This window comes from Protopterus annectens, chromosome 7.part0 (genome assembly GCF_019279795.1).
Source record: "Protopterus annectens isolate FY-2018-M chromosome 7.part0, PAN1.0, whole genome shotgun sequence".
In the NCBI taxonomy this organism is placed as follows: Eukaryota; Metazoa; Chordata; order Ceratodontiformes; family Protopteridae; genus Protopterus; species Protopterus annectens.
In genome coordinates this window covers 197,404,564-197,422,082 of record NC_056739.1, presented here as the reverse complement: position 1 = coordinate 197,422,082, position 17,519 = coordinate 197,404,564, and the positions used below count along the sequence as shown (strand labels likewise).

The 17,519-nt window shown below is 43.5% G+C and overlaps 1 protein-coding gene across 6 annotated transcripts in view; it reads right to left on the bottom strand.

The window, feature by feature from the left end:
- Positions 1-17,519, bottom strand: part of LOC122806350 (cellular tumor antigen p53-like) — a 361,899-nt gene that overhangs the window by 98,748 nt on the left and 245,632 nt on the right. For all 6 annotated transcript variants that reach the window (XM_044076688.1, XM_044076691.1, XM_044076692.1 and 3 more), the window contains one exon: positions 10,263-10,351. In XM_044076688.1, the coding sequence (XP_043932623.1) occupies positions 10,263-10,351 (89 nt within the window). The remainder of the gene's footprint in view (positions 1-10,262; positions 10,352-17,519) is intronic.

Below are 17,519 nucleotides of genomic sequence, written 5' to 3'. Positions count from 1 at the left end.
CTGGCTTCCATAATCACATTTAAAACTTGTTGAGGAAGTTGAGACCTGCTGTCCTTCAAAACAGAATATGCCAGGCTGTCAGATGAAGAGAGTGAAGCTTGACATTGAGCAGGTGACCGTCTCTCTGAGACAACAGGTGTGGAATCAAGGGTAAAGGCCATGGAGGCTTCTTTACCAGACTCCTCAGTAATGGGTACCAGTGCTGCCGAGGCCAATCTGGAGCTATTAAAATCATCCTTGGCTTGTCTTGTCTGACCTTTAGAAGCACCTTTGGAAGAAGAGGCAGAGGTGGAAACGCATACACATGAAGATTTTTCCAACTGAAAGAAAGAGCATCCACTTTCCAAGCTGTGTGATGAAACCTCTTTGTGCAAAACTTTGGCAGCTGGTGGTTTAGTGGAGAAGCGAACAGATCTAGGTCTGGAGTTCCCCAGGACACTGTCAACTTTTGAAATACATGAAGATCCAGTTTCCACTCGTGGGGATCCATGATTTGTCTGCTTAACACATCTGCTAGGGAGTTCTGTGCTCCCGGCAGAAACCTTGCCTGAAGAGTTAGTTGCAAGCTGAGCGCAGTCTCCCATAAAATCATTGCTTGCCTGCACAATGGGTAAGAATGTGTTCCCCCTTGTTTGTTGATGTACCACATGACAGTTGTGTTGTCTGTTAGAATCAACACCTGCCCTGGAAGAAGTAACTCCTTGAAAGCCATTAATGCAAACTGGACTGCTAACATCTCCTTCATGTTGATATGTAGATGCTGTAGTCTGGCAGGCCACTTGTCTTGTATCCACTTTCCATTTAGATGAGCTCCCCAAGCAATGTCTGAGGCATCTGTCGTTAGAATCTGACTCGCCTCTGGCGGGTCACAGAGAGTCCCTTGTTTAGGTGACATTCCTGAGCCCACCACAAAATTCCTTTTGAATGCAAGGTATTATTTGAATGACAGTGTCCAAATCCTGGCAGTGCTGTGTCCATACATTTTTGAGATACCATTGTAGCTTCCTCATATGCAGTTTGGCATTGGGAAGCACCAGAATACAAGATGCCATGAACCCTAAGGCTTGAAGGACTGTCCTTGCAGTCAGCCCGGACTGAAGAGATAGTTGATGGAAGTAACTGGAAAGATTCTTTTGTTTGTCCGGGGTTAAAAAGGCCATCTGGGCTGCTGTATTCAGTCTCACACCCAGAAAGCACATGTCTTGAGAGGGTACTAGACTGGACTTTATTTCGTTCACAGAATACCCTAGGCATCTTAGCACTGCTATGACATATTCCAAATGCTGTAGAAGGTCTTCCTTTTCTTGAGCCAGAATCAGGCAATCGTCCAAGTAAGGATAGATTTGAATTCCTTTTAGCCTGAAGTAAGCTATCACTGGAGCCAGAACCTTTGTGAATACTCTGGGCAGTAGAGAAGCCAAAGGGCAATGCAGAGAACTGATAATGAGAATTTCCAGCTCGAAACGCAGATACTTTCTGCAACTTAGTCTTATAGGCACATGAAGGTAAGCTTCCTTGAGATCTAAAGTTACCATCCAGTGATCTTTGCCCAGCAGAGGTAAAAGCTGTTGTAACGTCAACATTTTGAACTTGGGAATGTCCAGATAAGTGTTGAGGATAGATAAATCCAAAATTGGTCTCCACGTGTTCCCCTTCTTGGTACTAGGAACAGGCGAGAATAAAATCCTAGGCCCCTTTCTGGCACAGGAACCGCTGAATGGCCCCTATTTGGAGTAACAGAGAAATTTGCTTGTGAGCCTCTTGTCTTTGTAGAGGAGGAATGTCTGGCATGCCTTTGAAAGGAGGCAAGGTATGGAAATAAAACCTGTAACCGTGGTGAATGATATCCAGAACCCATCTGTCTTGGGTAATTAAATCCCAATTTTCTTTGAAAAGAGACAGTCTTCCTCCCAACGGTGCTGCCAGGCGAGAATGAACTGGCAGCTGAAAAGGCAGGTCATTGGGTCTGCTTACGAAAGGACTGACCCCTGCCCTCACCAGAAGTCTGAGCAGGGGAACTCCTGTCCTAGGCCTAAAGAACCCTGAGCTCTGCCCCTACCACGTCTAGACCTACCCCTAGACTGGGAATCATAAGCAGGATAAGTCCATCCCTTAGCAGGCCAATTTCTACTAAACTTGGAGGCTGCACCTGCAAAAATCTTTAACAGTTTGCATAGACTTAGCCTTGTCCTCCATTTTCTTCAAAACTGCTTCTACAGGCGAACCAAACAACACATCAGACTGCAAAGGAGCATCCAAAATCCGTGTTTTAACATGCTCAGCTAAATTCTGATCTCTCAACCAGGCGTGCCTACGAAGAACAGAACCAGTGGCAGCCACCCTGGAGGAGGCCTGCACAGCATCAAAACCACATTGCAAGGAATGTTTACCCACCTGTTCAGACACATGAGCTAAATCCTGCAACTCTTTACACTCAATACCTTCCGCCAGAGCATCCACCTTAGATTTCAACTGTGAAAGAAGATAATTCTGATATTTTAACATGTGAAACTGACAATTCAACGCCCTCATGGCTAAAGTGGAAGAAGTATACACTTTCTTTCCCCATCTATCCAAAGCCCTTGCCTCTATCAGGAGGGACAGGATTTTTAACAACTGAGGCCTTCACACCTTTAGGCCCCTGAGAGACAGTTTCCGGGTCTGCCCTAGGACTCTACTTATGAGCTTCAGGCACACTATAATACCTATCCGGTTTAACTGGGGCAGGAGGCAAAGAATCAGGATTCAGGGAAGCCTCTGCAAAAACATCTTCCACCACATTCAAAACAGGAGGTATAGCTAAAGGCCAGTGCTGGGGTAAAAACAAGAATTCCCTAAGCCTTTTCCTGGAATCAGAGAAATCTTGACCTTCCCATTTAAAATGCTCCCTCATGGAATGCAGAGTCTCTGAAAATGAAAAATCCTCAGGAGGAGAAGCTGAAGGAGTAGAATCATCCACATCAGAATCAGAATAAGGAGGGAACTCCTGCAAGTCTTCAGAAGACTCAGAAGCCTCCGAGCATTGCTCAAAACTCTCAAACTCAGGTTCCACCCTAGGCCTCTTATCAGGAGGGGGCATAGAACCCCTTATCATAGTAATCAAATCCTCTGCCATTTTAAGCATATGTTTCTTAGGCAAAGACCCTGAAGCACTAGGAGAAACCCCACTGAAGCAAAACTTGGCCTGCCCTCAAAGAAGCCTTGGAAACAGAAGGGAGGCTCTAACCACCTTAGGAAGAGAGGGAAGAACAGCCACCTGAGAAGCCCCTCAGCCTGGCCTACTTCCTGAGAGGATACATCCTGTAACAGTAAAGTCTCTCCCTGAGACTCCAAAGAAACACCTGGCAAAACCTCCGGCTCCACTGAGCCCTCTAAAGAACCGACGTCTGGGACTGTCTGTTCTTCCACTCTAGGTTTTGCTGTTTTGTCCTTGCGTTTTTAGCGAAGCGCCGGAGCATCCGGCGGCATTTTATAATTACAACGCTTCCCAAACACTAACCTGGCACAGTCTAACCTTCTCTTAATAGTGCGTTTGTTAAATCTAGCACAAGAGCGGCATCCAACAACGTCGTGCTCAGGCCCTAAACAAGGTATACACAAAGTATGGTAATCCCTATGAGGTATCTGTTTCCCACAAGAAATACAGTTATTCACTTTTTCTGACATCCGTTAAATACTGAGGCAAGGAAAAACCAAAATATTCCCCAACGGGGTACTTAGCCAACTTTGATTCGGTCTGAAACTCTGGCTTCAGAAACTTTCAGAACGCCAACCTGCACTCGCAAAATTGCTTCTGCATCGGACCATGCGGCAAAAAAGACTGAGGATATGACGTCGGTCATGCGCATTAGTACCCTGACGTACTGACGTCAGTCTAATGCGCCCTGACCGACGTCAGCCATATACTTTGGTATTCGGGCCGACTGGACAGCGGACTACCCAATAGTTAGGACTGCAGCAATGTGGAATGAAGAACATCGGCTCTGAAACACAGTCTAAGCAAGAATGCCTGCGATGCCTGTAAGACATTTTTTATACATATATACAAGCACTAGCAACAGATCCATAGCATTCAGCAGCTGCCCCTTAGTTAGAATATGGTAACCAAGTAGGTGAGATGGTCTATATTCACCATTTTAGTCACTTCTGAAGCCTTCTAACATACATGTGAGCTACTGTGGTGGCTTTCATGCCTACTAAGAAAATGTGTGGACACCAGTGACTGCAGAAACAAGTGTATTTGGCCACCATGCATGTCACTACAGGAAATAGGGGAGACAATATTTTCCTACTCACCAAAAGAGGGGAGACTGGTGTGTTAAAATATAAACATGCTGACAAGTCTAGACCAAACTTTACTTTTGCAGACATCAAGTTTTCAGTACAGCCACTGGAGCATGACTGTGAAGGATTTAGTACTCCACCATAATATTGTTTCTGTTGACATCTACCAATCGCCACTCTTCTTTCTGCATTTTTATTTATATGCATGCAGCATTATGTATGTTTTGCCGACTATTTAACAAAGTTTTGATTAGAAAGGGGCTTCATTAGCCCAGTACACTTACCTGAAAAGACAAACAAATAAAGCTGTATAAACACAAATGTTTCTGATCTCTACTTCCTGTTTGTGTTTCAGTATGAGGTGCGTTACACTTTTAAAATACTATGTGGAATTTTGCAGGACTGTGGGCCACTCTTAAAACTAAGTAGCATTATTTTATTATAAAACAAGCTTCGCTATCTTCATACTGAATAGCTTTTAAAGCTGCTTGCTCACATGCAGTTTACGTTAGTTTCGACTGTCATTTCAACCACAAAGTTCAAAAGGGCACAACAAGCTTGTTACAGTGAGATTGTCAAGTACAAACCCATCATTAGGTTATTTTTTCCAGTTTTCAGACTGCATTCAGAGCACTTCAGTTAAAACAGTTTTAAATGAGGTGCATTAAAAAGAATGCAAGAGCACTCAACCAGTCAGAACCTAAACCTTAAGCAGTACCCATTTAAAATAGTCAGTTATGTGCACTTACCATCAAGCTGATGGCTGACAGTACAAAATGTCTGAAGACCTGGGCTAGGTAATGACCAGAAAGGTAATCAGAGGGTCACCTAAAGGTGGTAGCACAAGACTGACCTAGCTGTAGACAATGGTGCAATCAACTCTAACACAACACTGCTAAACACCAACTTGTTTAAAAGTAACTAAACTTTTGTAATCAAGGTTATGCATATAATGTCAAAGCATGAACTGAAAAATATACGCAATGCACAAGCACTGTCCATAAAACAACTTCAGAAATAGCTACTGAAGTAAGGTACAAGAAAATACAGCGAGATGGTTAGGAAATGAGCAGACCACTTCATTTACTGATTTACACTGTTTCACAGCTTGCATGTAGGTTGTTGCTAGGAGCCTAGCCTACATTCCCAGTTGCTCCCAAGCACTATACGATCAAGTGAAGTGACTTGCTCCAGGTAACAAAGCAGATAAATGGGGGCTGAGAAAAATCAAAACTTCAGCTCACAGCCTTAATTAACCCTTTGCACCATCTGCCAAGCTGGTTATGAGCTTCAGGGATTATATTTATCTATACAGTTGACTGGGAAAGCTGATGAGGAAACTGCACAGATTTTATTTTGTTAAATGGAATAGCTGGGTATGACCCATTTTCAGCAGGGATCCGAAGAGAAAGGATTTCAGAAAAGAAACAAGCAAAAACAACTACACAAGAGTTAAGCAGGCAAGTTAAGGCAAGGAAACCTCATGGGCTGTGTTCGGGTACTGAGGAAAAAGTACAAGAGTATACTGACACTGCATTAATGATGTACCGTAACATCAGCTGTATCATTTAATACACACAGGACACAGATGAAGATGGCCATCTGTCCCAGCTGACCAAACACAAAGAGCCCTTTATCCAAGTGAATACCAGCTCCACCCTAACACAAGTACGCAGACATGAATCGCAGATAAAATATGCAGTCAGCCTGCACCGCCTCCAGATAAGAGTTAACTCAGTTATTGCAGGTGAAGACATATGGGATATGCCTACTAAATAAAAGGAAGGAAGAAAAAGCCTCAGTTGCAGCTCTCACTGATTCCAGTGGTGACTGCAGAAGACCATCTCCCCAGACCACTAATCCTGTACAGTAGAAAAGGGGGGGGGGACTAACAGGAATGGTGAGACTGAAAGAAATAAAGAGAGGGATACCGTGTCCCCCATCTTCAGCCTTGTGGAGAAAATATGACAGAGAGAGAGGTGCTTAGGAGCTAGTCCTACAACAGTGACTACTCAAATCCCATATTGTTTTGGTGAGTGCACGCACATGACTGTGCTACGTTCTTCATACATATCACTGTTGCAATATAGTTCAATAACGTCAGACGGCACAGTGGTGCAGCAGTTTGTGTGGCCTCCTCACAGCAAGAGGTTCTCTGATTCAATTCTCAGCTGGGGTGCATTCTGTGCAGAGTCTGCATGTCCTCCTTGCCTTCGCGTGGGTTTCCTCCAGGTGCTCCAGTTTCCTCCCATGTTACAAAGACATGCATCTGGAGCGTTTCTCCCCACACCTCCACTGAAAATAGTCTCATTCCAAGTCGGACTTTCCTGGTAAATAAATATTACATAAATAAAAACTAAATAAATAAATATAGAAAGATTACCAAAGCAATATAATGAAAATGAGATAGAAAACTTAGCTGGAAAGAAAAAACAATGTATGGAAAAAGGAAGATAAGTAGACTGGGGAAAAAAGCATGTTTAAACTACCCTTCTCCACAGACAGGAAAGGCAGGATTGGCAGTACCCAAACCACAGCTTGATCCTGGACCGGACTTCCAATATGTTATGTCTAGAGAAGTGGTGGATAAAGGACAAAGTAGCTACCTCACAAATACCCAAGAAGAGGCATTTTTGAAAACAGCTGCAAAAGTACTATGGAAGAATGGGCCATGATGTACCCTTGCAATAACTGCACATGTACATTGATGAAAAAAACGGGAATTTCACAAGTGCCTTGTTTCCCTAGCACAAACAGAAACAACTGGCTCATCTGCATAAATCCTTAGTTCTGTATAGAGTATATGGAGGTTGGCTGTGGATGTACAACAGCAGAATTCATTCCCCTTTATTTTCAGGCTTTAAATAAGAAACACACAGTTGCATTGCCAAGCTATGAGATCTCAAACTACTTTTGGCAAAAATTAAGGGTTGGTTCTTAAGCACTCCATACCCTTGTGGAACACAAGTCAATGATTCATTACACAAGAAATTATGCAATTCTGAAATCCTACTGTATAAAGTAATAGCCACGACAAAACCATTTAGCAATCCTCCTGCAAAGTGTTAGTCACCTAAAATAAATTCTTACTGAAAGAGATGAGAGATGCACATACCTCAGTCTATGGCTGCAATACAAACATTTTTTGTGATCAATATCTACTTCATCCATTTTAATGCTTCTACAGTTGGACTCCCCCCCCCCCCAATTTTGTGTGCATTTGGATCTTGTGGACATTTGGTAATTTTATGCAGTAGTGCCTTTGATTTTTATGAACAGTTTTTATAAGAATATTTACAATTCGTACTTTAAAAATAATTTTTCCAACATGTTGGTGGTTGCCATCATCTACCTATTAGCAGTTCAGGATTGCACAAACAGCCTGTGCAATTCCCCTATGGAATCACATCTCTCCTTCATTTTGATAAATAGGGGTAAAAGGAAGCTGCCTGGTGTCTTTCTGATCACTGTTGATTTCTGAGACAAATTCATACACCAGGAGACTTCCCATTTTACAGATGGAAAGATCTTGTGGTTTGTCATCTGACAGCAGCCCTACATATCTGGACAGCTGACGATATCAGTCAGAAAGTCTACGACTTCAGCACAATTGCTAACACCACTGATCAGAGATAGTTGTCTGCACTAGAGTGCAAAGAAAGCCACACTTCTCCAGCAACTGTTGACATTTTATATTACAAGTGGTTATTTTAAAGGTATAACTGCTGAGAATGTATGCAAAGACAGAACTGAGAGCACTCAAAGACTGCAAAAGTATATACAGTAATACATATACAAAAAGTATAAGCATGTAAACTCAATACAACACCCACTGAAACACAGAGGGGGGGGGGGGGTTGAATGGAAAGAAGGGAACTGGGAATCATTTATGGTAGGTACAAAACTGTAGGTAGTCTTCCTTGCTCTAGTCCTTCTTATTGGGTAGAGTTGCTGAATCCCAAAGCAGAGGTAAGGCAAATTATAAAGTAGCAGTGAGCTGACAACATGCTGACAGGCTGTGACAAAAAAACCAGCTCTACTCTTAGAGTATATATAGAGGTGATAATGCCTAGAAAAAGTATGGTGATAACTCCAAGTGAAGCTTCCAGATCCCCATACACCCCTTGCTTCCAAATATTATGGAAGTATTCTAGTGCCTAGTGGAATGAGGCCCAATCCCCTAAGTGAACCTCTGATAATGATAACAAAATGCAATGCAAAAGCCAATCCACCTAGAAATAGTTTGTTTTTTGTAGTTCCACCCTGTGAATCAAAGCAAAAGAAATAAGTTAAAAAACTGCTGAACTCAAAATCTTTAGTCCTGCTCAGAGTCCTAATCAATTGCTAATTGCTCGTGTACATCTAAAGTGTACAAAATCTTTATTTTCCCTTTGTGCAATCTTTCAAAACAAATGAATATGAATAGTTTGGTTTAAAAGCCATAACTGACCACCACATAAAGCATAAAATTAAATGAATGATAATGATGCCCTGTCCTTATGGAAAATAAAAATCTCTACTGCTATATACCAGTAAGGGCTCTCAGCTCAGGCACCCTTCTAAGTAGACAATAGCCAACAAGAAGTTCATGACAAATAAGAAATTCCAATTCAGCAGTAGCTGCAGGTGCTTGAACAAGGATGCAAAACAAAGGTGGGTCACAATCATAGTGAGCTGTTCTGCAGCATGCATCTTTTATGGAGAGAAGGACAAAAACCTTTGTCCAATAATAATTCAGTAATTGATTGAAGAGCCACACTCAAATTAGGCTCTGAATTCTCCGAAATTCTTTTGCTGTACTCCAAAACAAAATCTCTTCTTTTTTTTTTTTCTCTCTCCGTATTACCCTAGTTCTAGGCTAGGCCTCTAGTCCATAAAAAACATTTAAAACTGCTGAGACCTACCATGCTTCAACACAGAATATGCCAGAATGTGAGATGCTGTGAGAGAAGATTGACAAAGCTTGACATTGAGCAGATTTTAGCCCTTGAGATAACAGATGTAGGAATCATGGGCTTCTTTACAGCAGCAAGGGAAGACGAAGAACATCAAAGTCAAGCTTCAGGAGCTGCTGTACTTATAAAATGATGCGACATAAAAGGACTTATTTTCTGTACACCTGGTGACTTGTCTGCTCATATGTGCATATTCAAAACACAGTAATGACTGTGAATATTTATTTCCGAATTAGGATTACATCAGAAGTGAAAAGGGGCTTCCTTCTGTAATTATGATTTGAACAGAATACACTTGCCTTCTTTGCAGCAATGCAAGATTAAGGGTTCATTATCAGAATGTTCACAAGTGTTATGGTGTCACTTCCAAAAAAAAAAAAATGATTTCCTCAACACTACCTTTGCAATAAAAAGTTTATCATTACAGTATGACAGCCACAATGGCCGTCAAACTATTTGATGGATTGTGCCATTCTGTGAAACAGAATGTTAATGAACATCTCAAAAGCACCATACCACTGCTACAAAGTGGGAAAACAGTGTAGACACTTCTCAGAAGAAAATGGTGTACTACAAAAAAGTTGTGCACATTTTATTAGCAAGAATTATCTGGTTCTACAATTACTATGGCAATTTCTGTTGGACTGGTGGGTAAGTGGATGGTTTACTTATAACTAGATATATTGAAAATGCCGGGGGGGGGGGGGGGGGTGACTACACACCTGCAAAACCACTGCAGAACTAAAAAAAAAAAAAAAAAAAAAAAAACAAGTCTTTATCTGATGAGCAAACAAGGTAACAAAGCTTCTGTACTGAGTCGTCATCATATCAAAAGTAAAAATCCTACACATTTTGCCCGACTATAGAAGCTTGTTTGTCACTGGAATAATCACACTGCCTCTGAGTCAGAGAGAAGAAAAGTACACTACTTTTTAACCACAACTTGCATTCTTACCCCATGAATGCTCATAAACAGCAGACCCATGCCTTGGGTTTTGGTACAATACCATCTACAATACACACCTGCAGGGTAAAAACCTCTTCCTCCGGATTCACAGTTCTTTTCTTGTTGATCTCCAAAAGCACAGTAGATCCAGACACCTCCTTAAAAGCTGTAAGAGACAAATCAGAACAAGGTTAACACAAGTCAGGAACAGTATGTGTGCATGTGCATGCATACATGTGTGCAAGCATCGTGCACGACTTGTTACTCATCTTTGCGAACCACAGTTACAGCTTTTAAGTCTTGCAAGTAACAAATATCGGTGACTTCTGGTTGACAGAAATACGAGAAGACAGAGTTGTTCCAAATACGTAGAATGTGACAAACACTGGCCTATAAGTGTCACAGAAATATTTACATACAGAAAGATCAACCAACCAAAGGTCTTCAAAAAAAGGAGTGTAGAAGCAGTTTCTGTAGCAGTGGGTTTAGGATAATTAGCCATTCATGCAGAACTCTCCAAATGTACTTCTGCAGGAGATCTTATTAAACCATACAGTTTTACTTCACTATCCTAAACAAACCAGGGCAGCTTTCAGTAAAACTGTTATAATATTCTCCATCAAATAACTAAGCCCAAAAAGTACACCCTCATTTAAAGAGATCAAAGGTTAGCAGAGTCATATGGTTCAGATGGGTCACCATTCTGTGCTGTACTACCTTACTTCAGAGGATTCCTGGAACGGTTACTTTCTAAATGACACAGACTTCAAAAGGGTGCATCACTAAAATGTCCAGCAGAAGACAGATCAGCTGAACAAAAGGCTTCTGATGCAATGTTCTGCTCAAATGAGGGATATGCTGTTAGAATGTACAGCCGACCTACAGTGCTAAAAGTATGGGCCAACCTACACAGCCAGTAAAACATTTGGTGACCTTGTGGCTGCAGCAAATTTGTCTGCAATAGCAGTTTTCTCTAGCATTTCTTTAACAATGTAACTTACAATGCTGAAGAAGCTGAAAGGACAGTTTATGACAGAAAATACTACAGTTAACCAGTTAGAATTCTACCTACCTATTGACTACCTTTTTTAAAGCAAATGAGAGGAAAAAAGGGCAGGGCTATCTTCAAAAAGTCAGTCTTGCGAGGCACACACATACTGTTACCAAATTTAATGATTTTGGGTTAATCACTGAAGTCTGCAAACAAAACTATTTATAACTAAGCTCAGTAAAAGCAGAATTGGTGAGGGCCATAAAGTACAGTTGTGTACACTTACCACAAATGTAGATGTTAGAGTGTATTCACTGTTGTAGTCATCACATTTGGGTTATCTGCCTGCAGGTAGCCCTCAGCCAGCCTGAATAACAGAGTCTTCAGATTTCTGCATCGGATACAGTCTCTTCTTCCATGATGTCAGGTCGTCAGGGGTATAAAACATGCAGCCGATGCCATTACATTAGTTTTTCTTGCCCCAGATGTCAGGTGCCCCCAAAACAGGAAGCAATTATATGGTGTGCAACATCCCCAGCAAAAAGCAAATACACATGGTATAAGATGTGCCAAACCAAAAAGGATAGGTAAAAGCAAAGACAAGTCAGGGGGCTGGAGGGAGGGTAACCAGGACTGAAACAGTGAACACTCAAACATCTATATTTATGGTAAGTGTACAGAACTGTACTATGTTCTTCGTGTTTCACTGTTGCAGCCATCACATCTGGGTTGATTCCCAAAGATAAGGAAGGGTGGAGGCAGCTAAGAAGCCTTAGGGCTGTCAATCAGGCCCTGTAAGACTGCTGTGGCAAATCCAGCTCTGGATTTAGAAAATATAGGCGAGTGGTAATGCTTGGTGAAAGTGTGTACAGAGCTCCAGGATGCAGCTTCCACGATGTCCCTGGTAGGGACTCCCCTGAAAAATGCAGTAGAGGTAGATGTAGCCCTAGTGGAATGTGTTCTTATCCCCTGTGGGGTAGGATTTCCATGGTGTTTGCAGTAGAAATGGATGCAGAGAGCTATCCATTTAGAAATGGGTTGTTTTGAAATGGCCTTGCCCTCTGCCCTTGCAGCAAAGCTGACTAGCAGCTGGTCCGATTTTCTGAGAGGCTTAGTCCTGTCCAGACTAAATCTAAACTGCCTGTGCTCGTCCAGGGAATGCAGTATCCTTTCCCCTTTATTCTGAGGATTAGGGAAAAAAAAGTTGGCAAATGAATGGACTGGTTTAAAGCCACACTAGACACCACTTGGGCATAAAGGATGGGTTAGTCCTGAGGGAAACCCTGTCCGCATGGAAGATAATGAAAGGTTCCACTGCCATAAGGGCCTGCAGTTCAGACACTCTTCTTGCTGAAGAGACGGCTAGAAGTAAAGCTGTTTTCCAGGCGAGGAATTTTAACTCTGCTGTAGCAGCCGGTTCAAAGGGTGGCAGAGTTTTTCCAATACAAAGTTAAGGTCCCATGCTGGAGTGGGAGCTCTCCTGGGGGGGGGGGGGGGGTCTTAAATTTTTGGCTCCTCTAAGGAACTGTTTTACCAGAGGATGAGACAAGAGGGGCGGTTCAGTATTACAATGAGCTGAGATGACAGAGGCATGAATCTTAATTGAAGAGAAGGATAGGCCCTTGTGGAGCATTTCTGGTCTAGTATATGAGGTAAGCTGGGCACAGTTGTGTTCATCCCCGGAGACTGGCTCCAAGAACATATATTTTCCACTTTTCTGAATAGGATTTTCTAGTACTAGGTCTCTGCCTCAAGAATGACATCTAGCACCTGCTTACTGAGGGTTGCTGGTGATTAGGGGATTAGTCAGGCTGCAAGGTTCAGGGTCTGTAGCAGAGGGAACAGAACCTGGCCCGCCTACTGAGACAGCAGGGAGGGAGTCTGAAGCAGGTGCCATGGTTGTAGCACTATCAGCTGTGCAAAAGAGGGCACCAGTGCTGGCGCGGCTAGTCTAGTGCAATCAGGATTGTTCTTGGCTTGTCCTGTTTGACCTTTAGTAGAACCTTCGAGAGGAGAGGCAGAGGAGGGAAAGGCATAGACTGAGAGGCTTTCCCAGGTAAAGGACACGGCATCCACTTTCCAAGCTTGGCTGTGGAGAGTTCTGGTGCAGTATTTGTTCAATAGACAGTTCTGATGGGAAGCAAACGGGTCCACCTCTGGTGCCCCCCATCTGTTCCTCAAAAGCTTGAAAATTCTGGGTTCCAGTTTCCACCCGTGTGGGTCCAAGAGATTTCTGCTTAAGTCGTCTGCCAGTGAACTTAATTTGCCTGGCAGGAATTGAACTTGTAGGTGCTGTGTTCCACAGAGCCATGGCTAGTCTGCAGAGTGGGTAGGAATGGGTTCCCCCCCTGCTTGTTTATGTAACACAACTGTGATGATGTCCGTCTTTACCATTAGTTGTCCTGGAAAAAAAAGGCCTTTGAAGTCTGTCAGAGCATTCTGTACAGCTAGCATTTCTTTTTGACTGATTTGCAGATGCATCTGCTTTGGGTTCCATTTGCCCTGAATGCACTGCCCTGCCATGTGAGCCCCCCCATGCATAGTCTGATGCGTCTGTTAGGGTCTGGGTGGCAGGAGGTAGAGTGAAAGAGATACCCTTGTTATGGTTGCAGGCCTCTGTCCACCAAAGAAACTCTGTCCTTAGGCAAGGAATGATAGAAATTATAGTTTCCAGGTCCTGAGAATCTTGACACCATAGACTTTTTAGGTACTACTGAAGTTTCCTCATATGCAGTCTTGCACATGGAATTAACAGAATGCAAGAGGCCATGAACACCAGGGCTTGCAGTATTTTTCTTGCAGATAGCTGGGTTTCGGAGGTCAGTAGAGTGAAGTAGTTTGTCAAATTTGTTTCTCTGGAGTGAGGAATGCCATTTGGGAAGTTCAAGCTTGCTCCCAGGAATATAATCTGTCGGCAGGGTACTACGTGTGATTTCTTTTCGCTGATGGTGTACCCCAGTGAAGTTAGAAGTCTCTTTACAAATGCCAGGTGCTGTAACAGCAAGTCCTGACTTTCCGCCTGAATCAGGCAATCGTTCATGTATGGGTAAATCTGAATACTTCTCTGCCTGCAAGATGCAATGGCTGGAGCTAAGCACTTTCTGAATACCCTGGGCGCAGTAGATAAGCCAAAGGGAAGTGCAGAGAACTGATAGTGCATAGAGCCTGCTCTGAAGCATAGGTATTTCCTGCAAGATTCCCTTATGGGGATGTACAGATAAGTTTCTTTTAAGTCTAGGGTTGCAAGCCAGGAATCCTTGGCTAGCATAGGGAACCAACAGAAAGGCGTTGAGAACAGACAGATGCAGGATAGGACGCCAGGAGTTTTCTTTTCTGAAAATCAGAAACAGTTTGGAATAAAAGCCTTGTCCCCTTTGTTCTGCTGGGACAGGTTGAATAGCCTTGATGCTGAGGAGAGAAAGTACTTGCTTCTGGGCCTCCGCCCACTGGTATGGGAGGAGGTCTGGCCATCCACTTAGGGTTGGGGGTGAGTGGGGGGAGGTCTGGCCATCCACTTAGGGTTGGGGGTGAGTGGAAGTGGAATCTGTATCCTAGAGAAACAATGTTTAAAACCCATTTGTCTTGGGTAATGTAGTCCCAGTTTTTTGCATGCAATGCAAGTTTTCCTCCTGAAGGTGCAAGTACTTGGGGCAAAGCTTGGAAGAGTTGAGGATAAGTCATTGTGCAATTTTACCATAAGGAGGTGGCTTACTACTCCCGGTTTTGGACGTGGGAGCACCCCACTGCTTAGATCTGTGCAAAACCTGAGACTGAAGTCTTGGAGGTCTGCTGCCCCTGGGTTTGGACCGAGAAGGCCTGGAAAGGACTGGAAAGGGCCAGTTCTTCGAAGCCCAACGCCTACTGAATCTAGGTGGTTGTACTTGTAAGAAATCTTTAACAGTTTGCATAGATTTAGCTTTCTCCTCCATCCTTTTGAGGACTTCTTCTGCTTTACTGCCAAATAGGCACTCTTGGTTCAAGGGTGCATCCAGTAATTTTGCTTTGACATGATCTGGCAAGGTGCTCCTTAAGCCAAGCATGCCTTCTAAGAACAGACCCAATGACAGCAGCCCTGCAAGATGCTTCTAAGGCATCAAACCCACATTGCAAAGTATGTTTACCAACTTGGTTTGCAGAATGCATTAACTTTGTAAATCTTTGTGTTCTGCAGTCAGGAATCATCATTTTCTGTTTAATTAGTTCCATGATATGATGTTGATACTTTAACATATGAAACTGGCAATTTAAAGCCCTAATGGCCAGAGTAGCAGATGTCTAAACCTTCTTACCCAATCTGCCTAAAGCCCTAGAATTCCTGTCTGAAGGTGTAGGATTTTTGGCAGTAGTAGCCTTAATGCCTTTAGGTCCTTGGGAAATTATCTCTGGATCCGCAGTAGGATTCTTGAAAAAGAATTTGTGGGAGTCTGGTACTCTATAGTACCCGTCAGGTTCCCAGGGGGCTGGAGGCAAAGTATCCGGGGGTAAGGCTGGATTCCAAGAAAACATGACCCTCAACCTCCAGAACAGGAGGGATAGCTACAGGTCTGTGCTGAGGCAGGTTTAAAAATTCCCTCAGTCTCTTTCTGGAATGAGTAATCCTGGCTCTCCCAATGGAAATGCTCTCTAAGGATTTGCAGGGTTTCGTGAAAAGAAAAATCTTCTGGAGGGGAAGTAGAGGGAATGGAATCCTCTGCACAAGAATCCTCACAGGTGGAGAAGGGAAGTCCTTGAAGTCAAAAGGAACCGAGATATCAGATTCCTGATTAGAAGAATCAGAAAGAAAATCAGTTTTAGGTCTCTGAGGGGGAAGGCTGGCTTCCCCTAATTAAGGTAATAAGGTTCATAGGTTCATAGGTTTATACTAGGCTATCTGCCCTAAGGCATTTATAAGCCTAGCCCAAATTTTTGTGGCTTACGCCACCCCTTATATGAAAAAATACTGTGCCCATTAGTTTGTTGTGCCTCTGCCCAGCAGTGACACAGAGATGATTCCCGGGATAAACCTAAATCTCCCATCCACAGGTCAAGATTTCTCTTGAACAGAGCTAGCGAGGTGCTCTGCCTCACATGGATCGGGATTTTATTCCACAGCATAGGGAGTCTCTGAGTGATAAATCTATCCCTCCAGCACGTCCTATTTATATCCGTGCTAAGGTTTAAGTCACTTGCTCTAGTGGTTTTGGTGGATTTGGATTTTTTGAGGTGGAGCATGTCCATTAATTCCAGGTTGGACATGGCCTTGTATGTCAGACACATGTCACCTCTGAGCAGACGGTATGCAACTGAATAGAGCTGGAGTTTCTTCAATCTGGCAGCATATGACAGATTTTGGAGTCCCTTTATCCTTTTGGTGAGGAACTTTTGGGGTCTCTCCAATTGCTGCAGATGTCGGGTGAGATGCATCCCGAATGGGGCATTGTACTCTATCATTGGTCTGATAAGTGAAGAGTACAGGGGAACAATGACCTCACTAGATCTGGATGTGAATCCCTTCATGATCAGGTGGGCAATGTAGAAGGTCTTTCTAACCACTTTAGCAAGGTGAGTGTCAAAAGAAAGGCCACTGTCAACCTGGGTCCCCAGGTCCCTGATAACCTCTTCTGTGCTTAGTGGATTGCCACCTATATGGTAGCTTGGGGTTACCTTGTTTTTCCCAAAGGGTATGATTATACATTTTTTGGCATTTAACTTCTGGCCATGGCTCTGGCACCAGCTATCTGTTTCCGTGAGTCCCTTCTGAAGGATATCCGTGTCCGATGCACTTTCCACTATGGCGCCCAGTTTGCAGTCGTCTGCAAACTTTGTCAGCCAAAGTCCTCCCATGTTGGCCTGTACTTCTGAGAAGTAAATGCCGAACAATAGGGGGCCAAGGACCGAGCCCTGTGGGACACCACTTGTGATCGGCTTGGAGTCTGACATAGCGCCAGCAACTCTAACCCTGTGGGTTCTGTCCTTAAGCCAGTTTGCAACCCATCTTGTGACATATGGGTTTACATTTAAGCTGGTAAGTTTTTCTACAGTACCCGAGTGGGGTATTGTGTCGAAGGCCTTTGCAAGGTCAAGGTAGGCTGTATGGACTGCCTTTCCCTCAATGGCCTTGGTGACTGTTTCGAAGAAGTCGACCAAGTTCAAAAGGCATGATCTGCCCTTGACGAAGCCAAACTGGGTCGGGTCCAATGTCTGCAAGTCCCCTATGAGCTCCATTATGATCCTCTCCATAGCTTTGCAGACTAGACTTGTTAAGCTTATGGGGCGGTAATTACCAGGGTCCGTAGAGGCACCGCCTTTGTGGAGTGGGACCACAGTTGCCGTACGCCACTCCTTGGGCACGTATCCTGTGGTA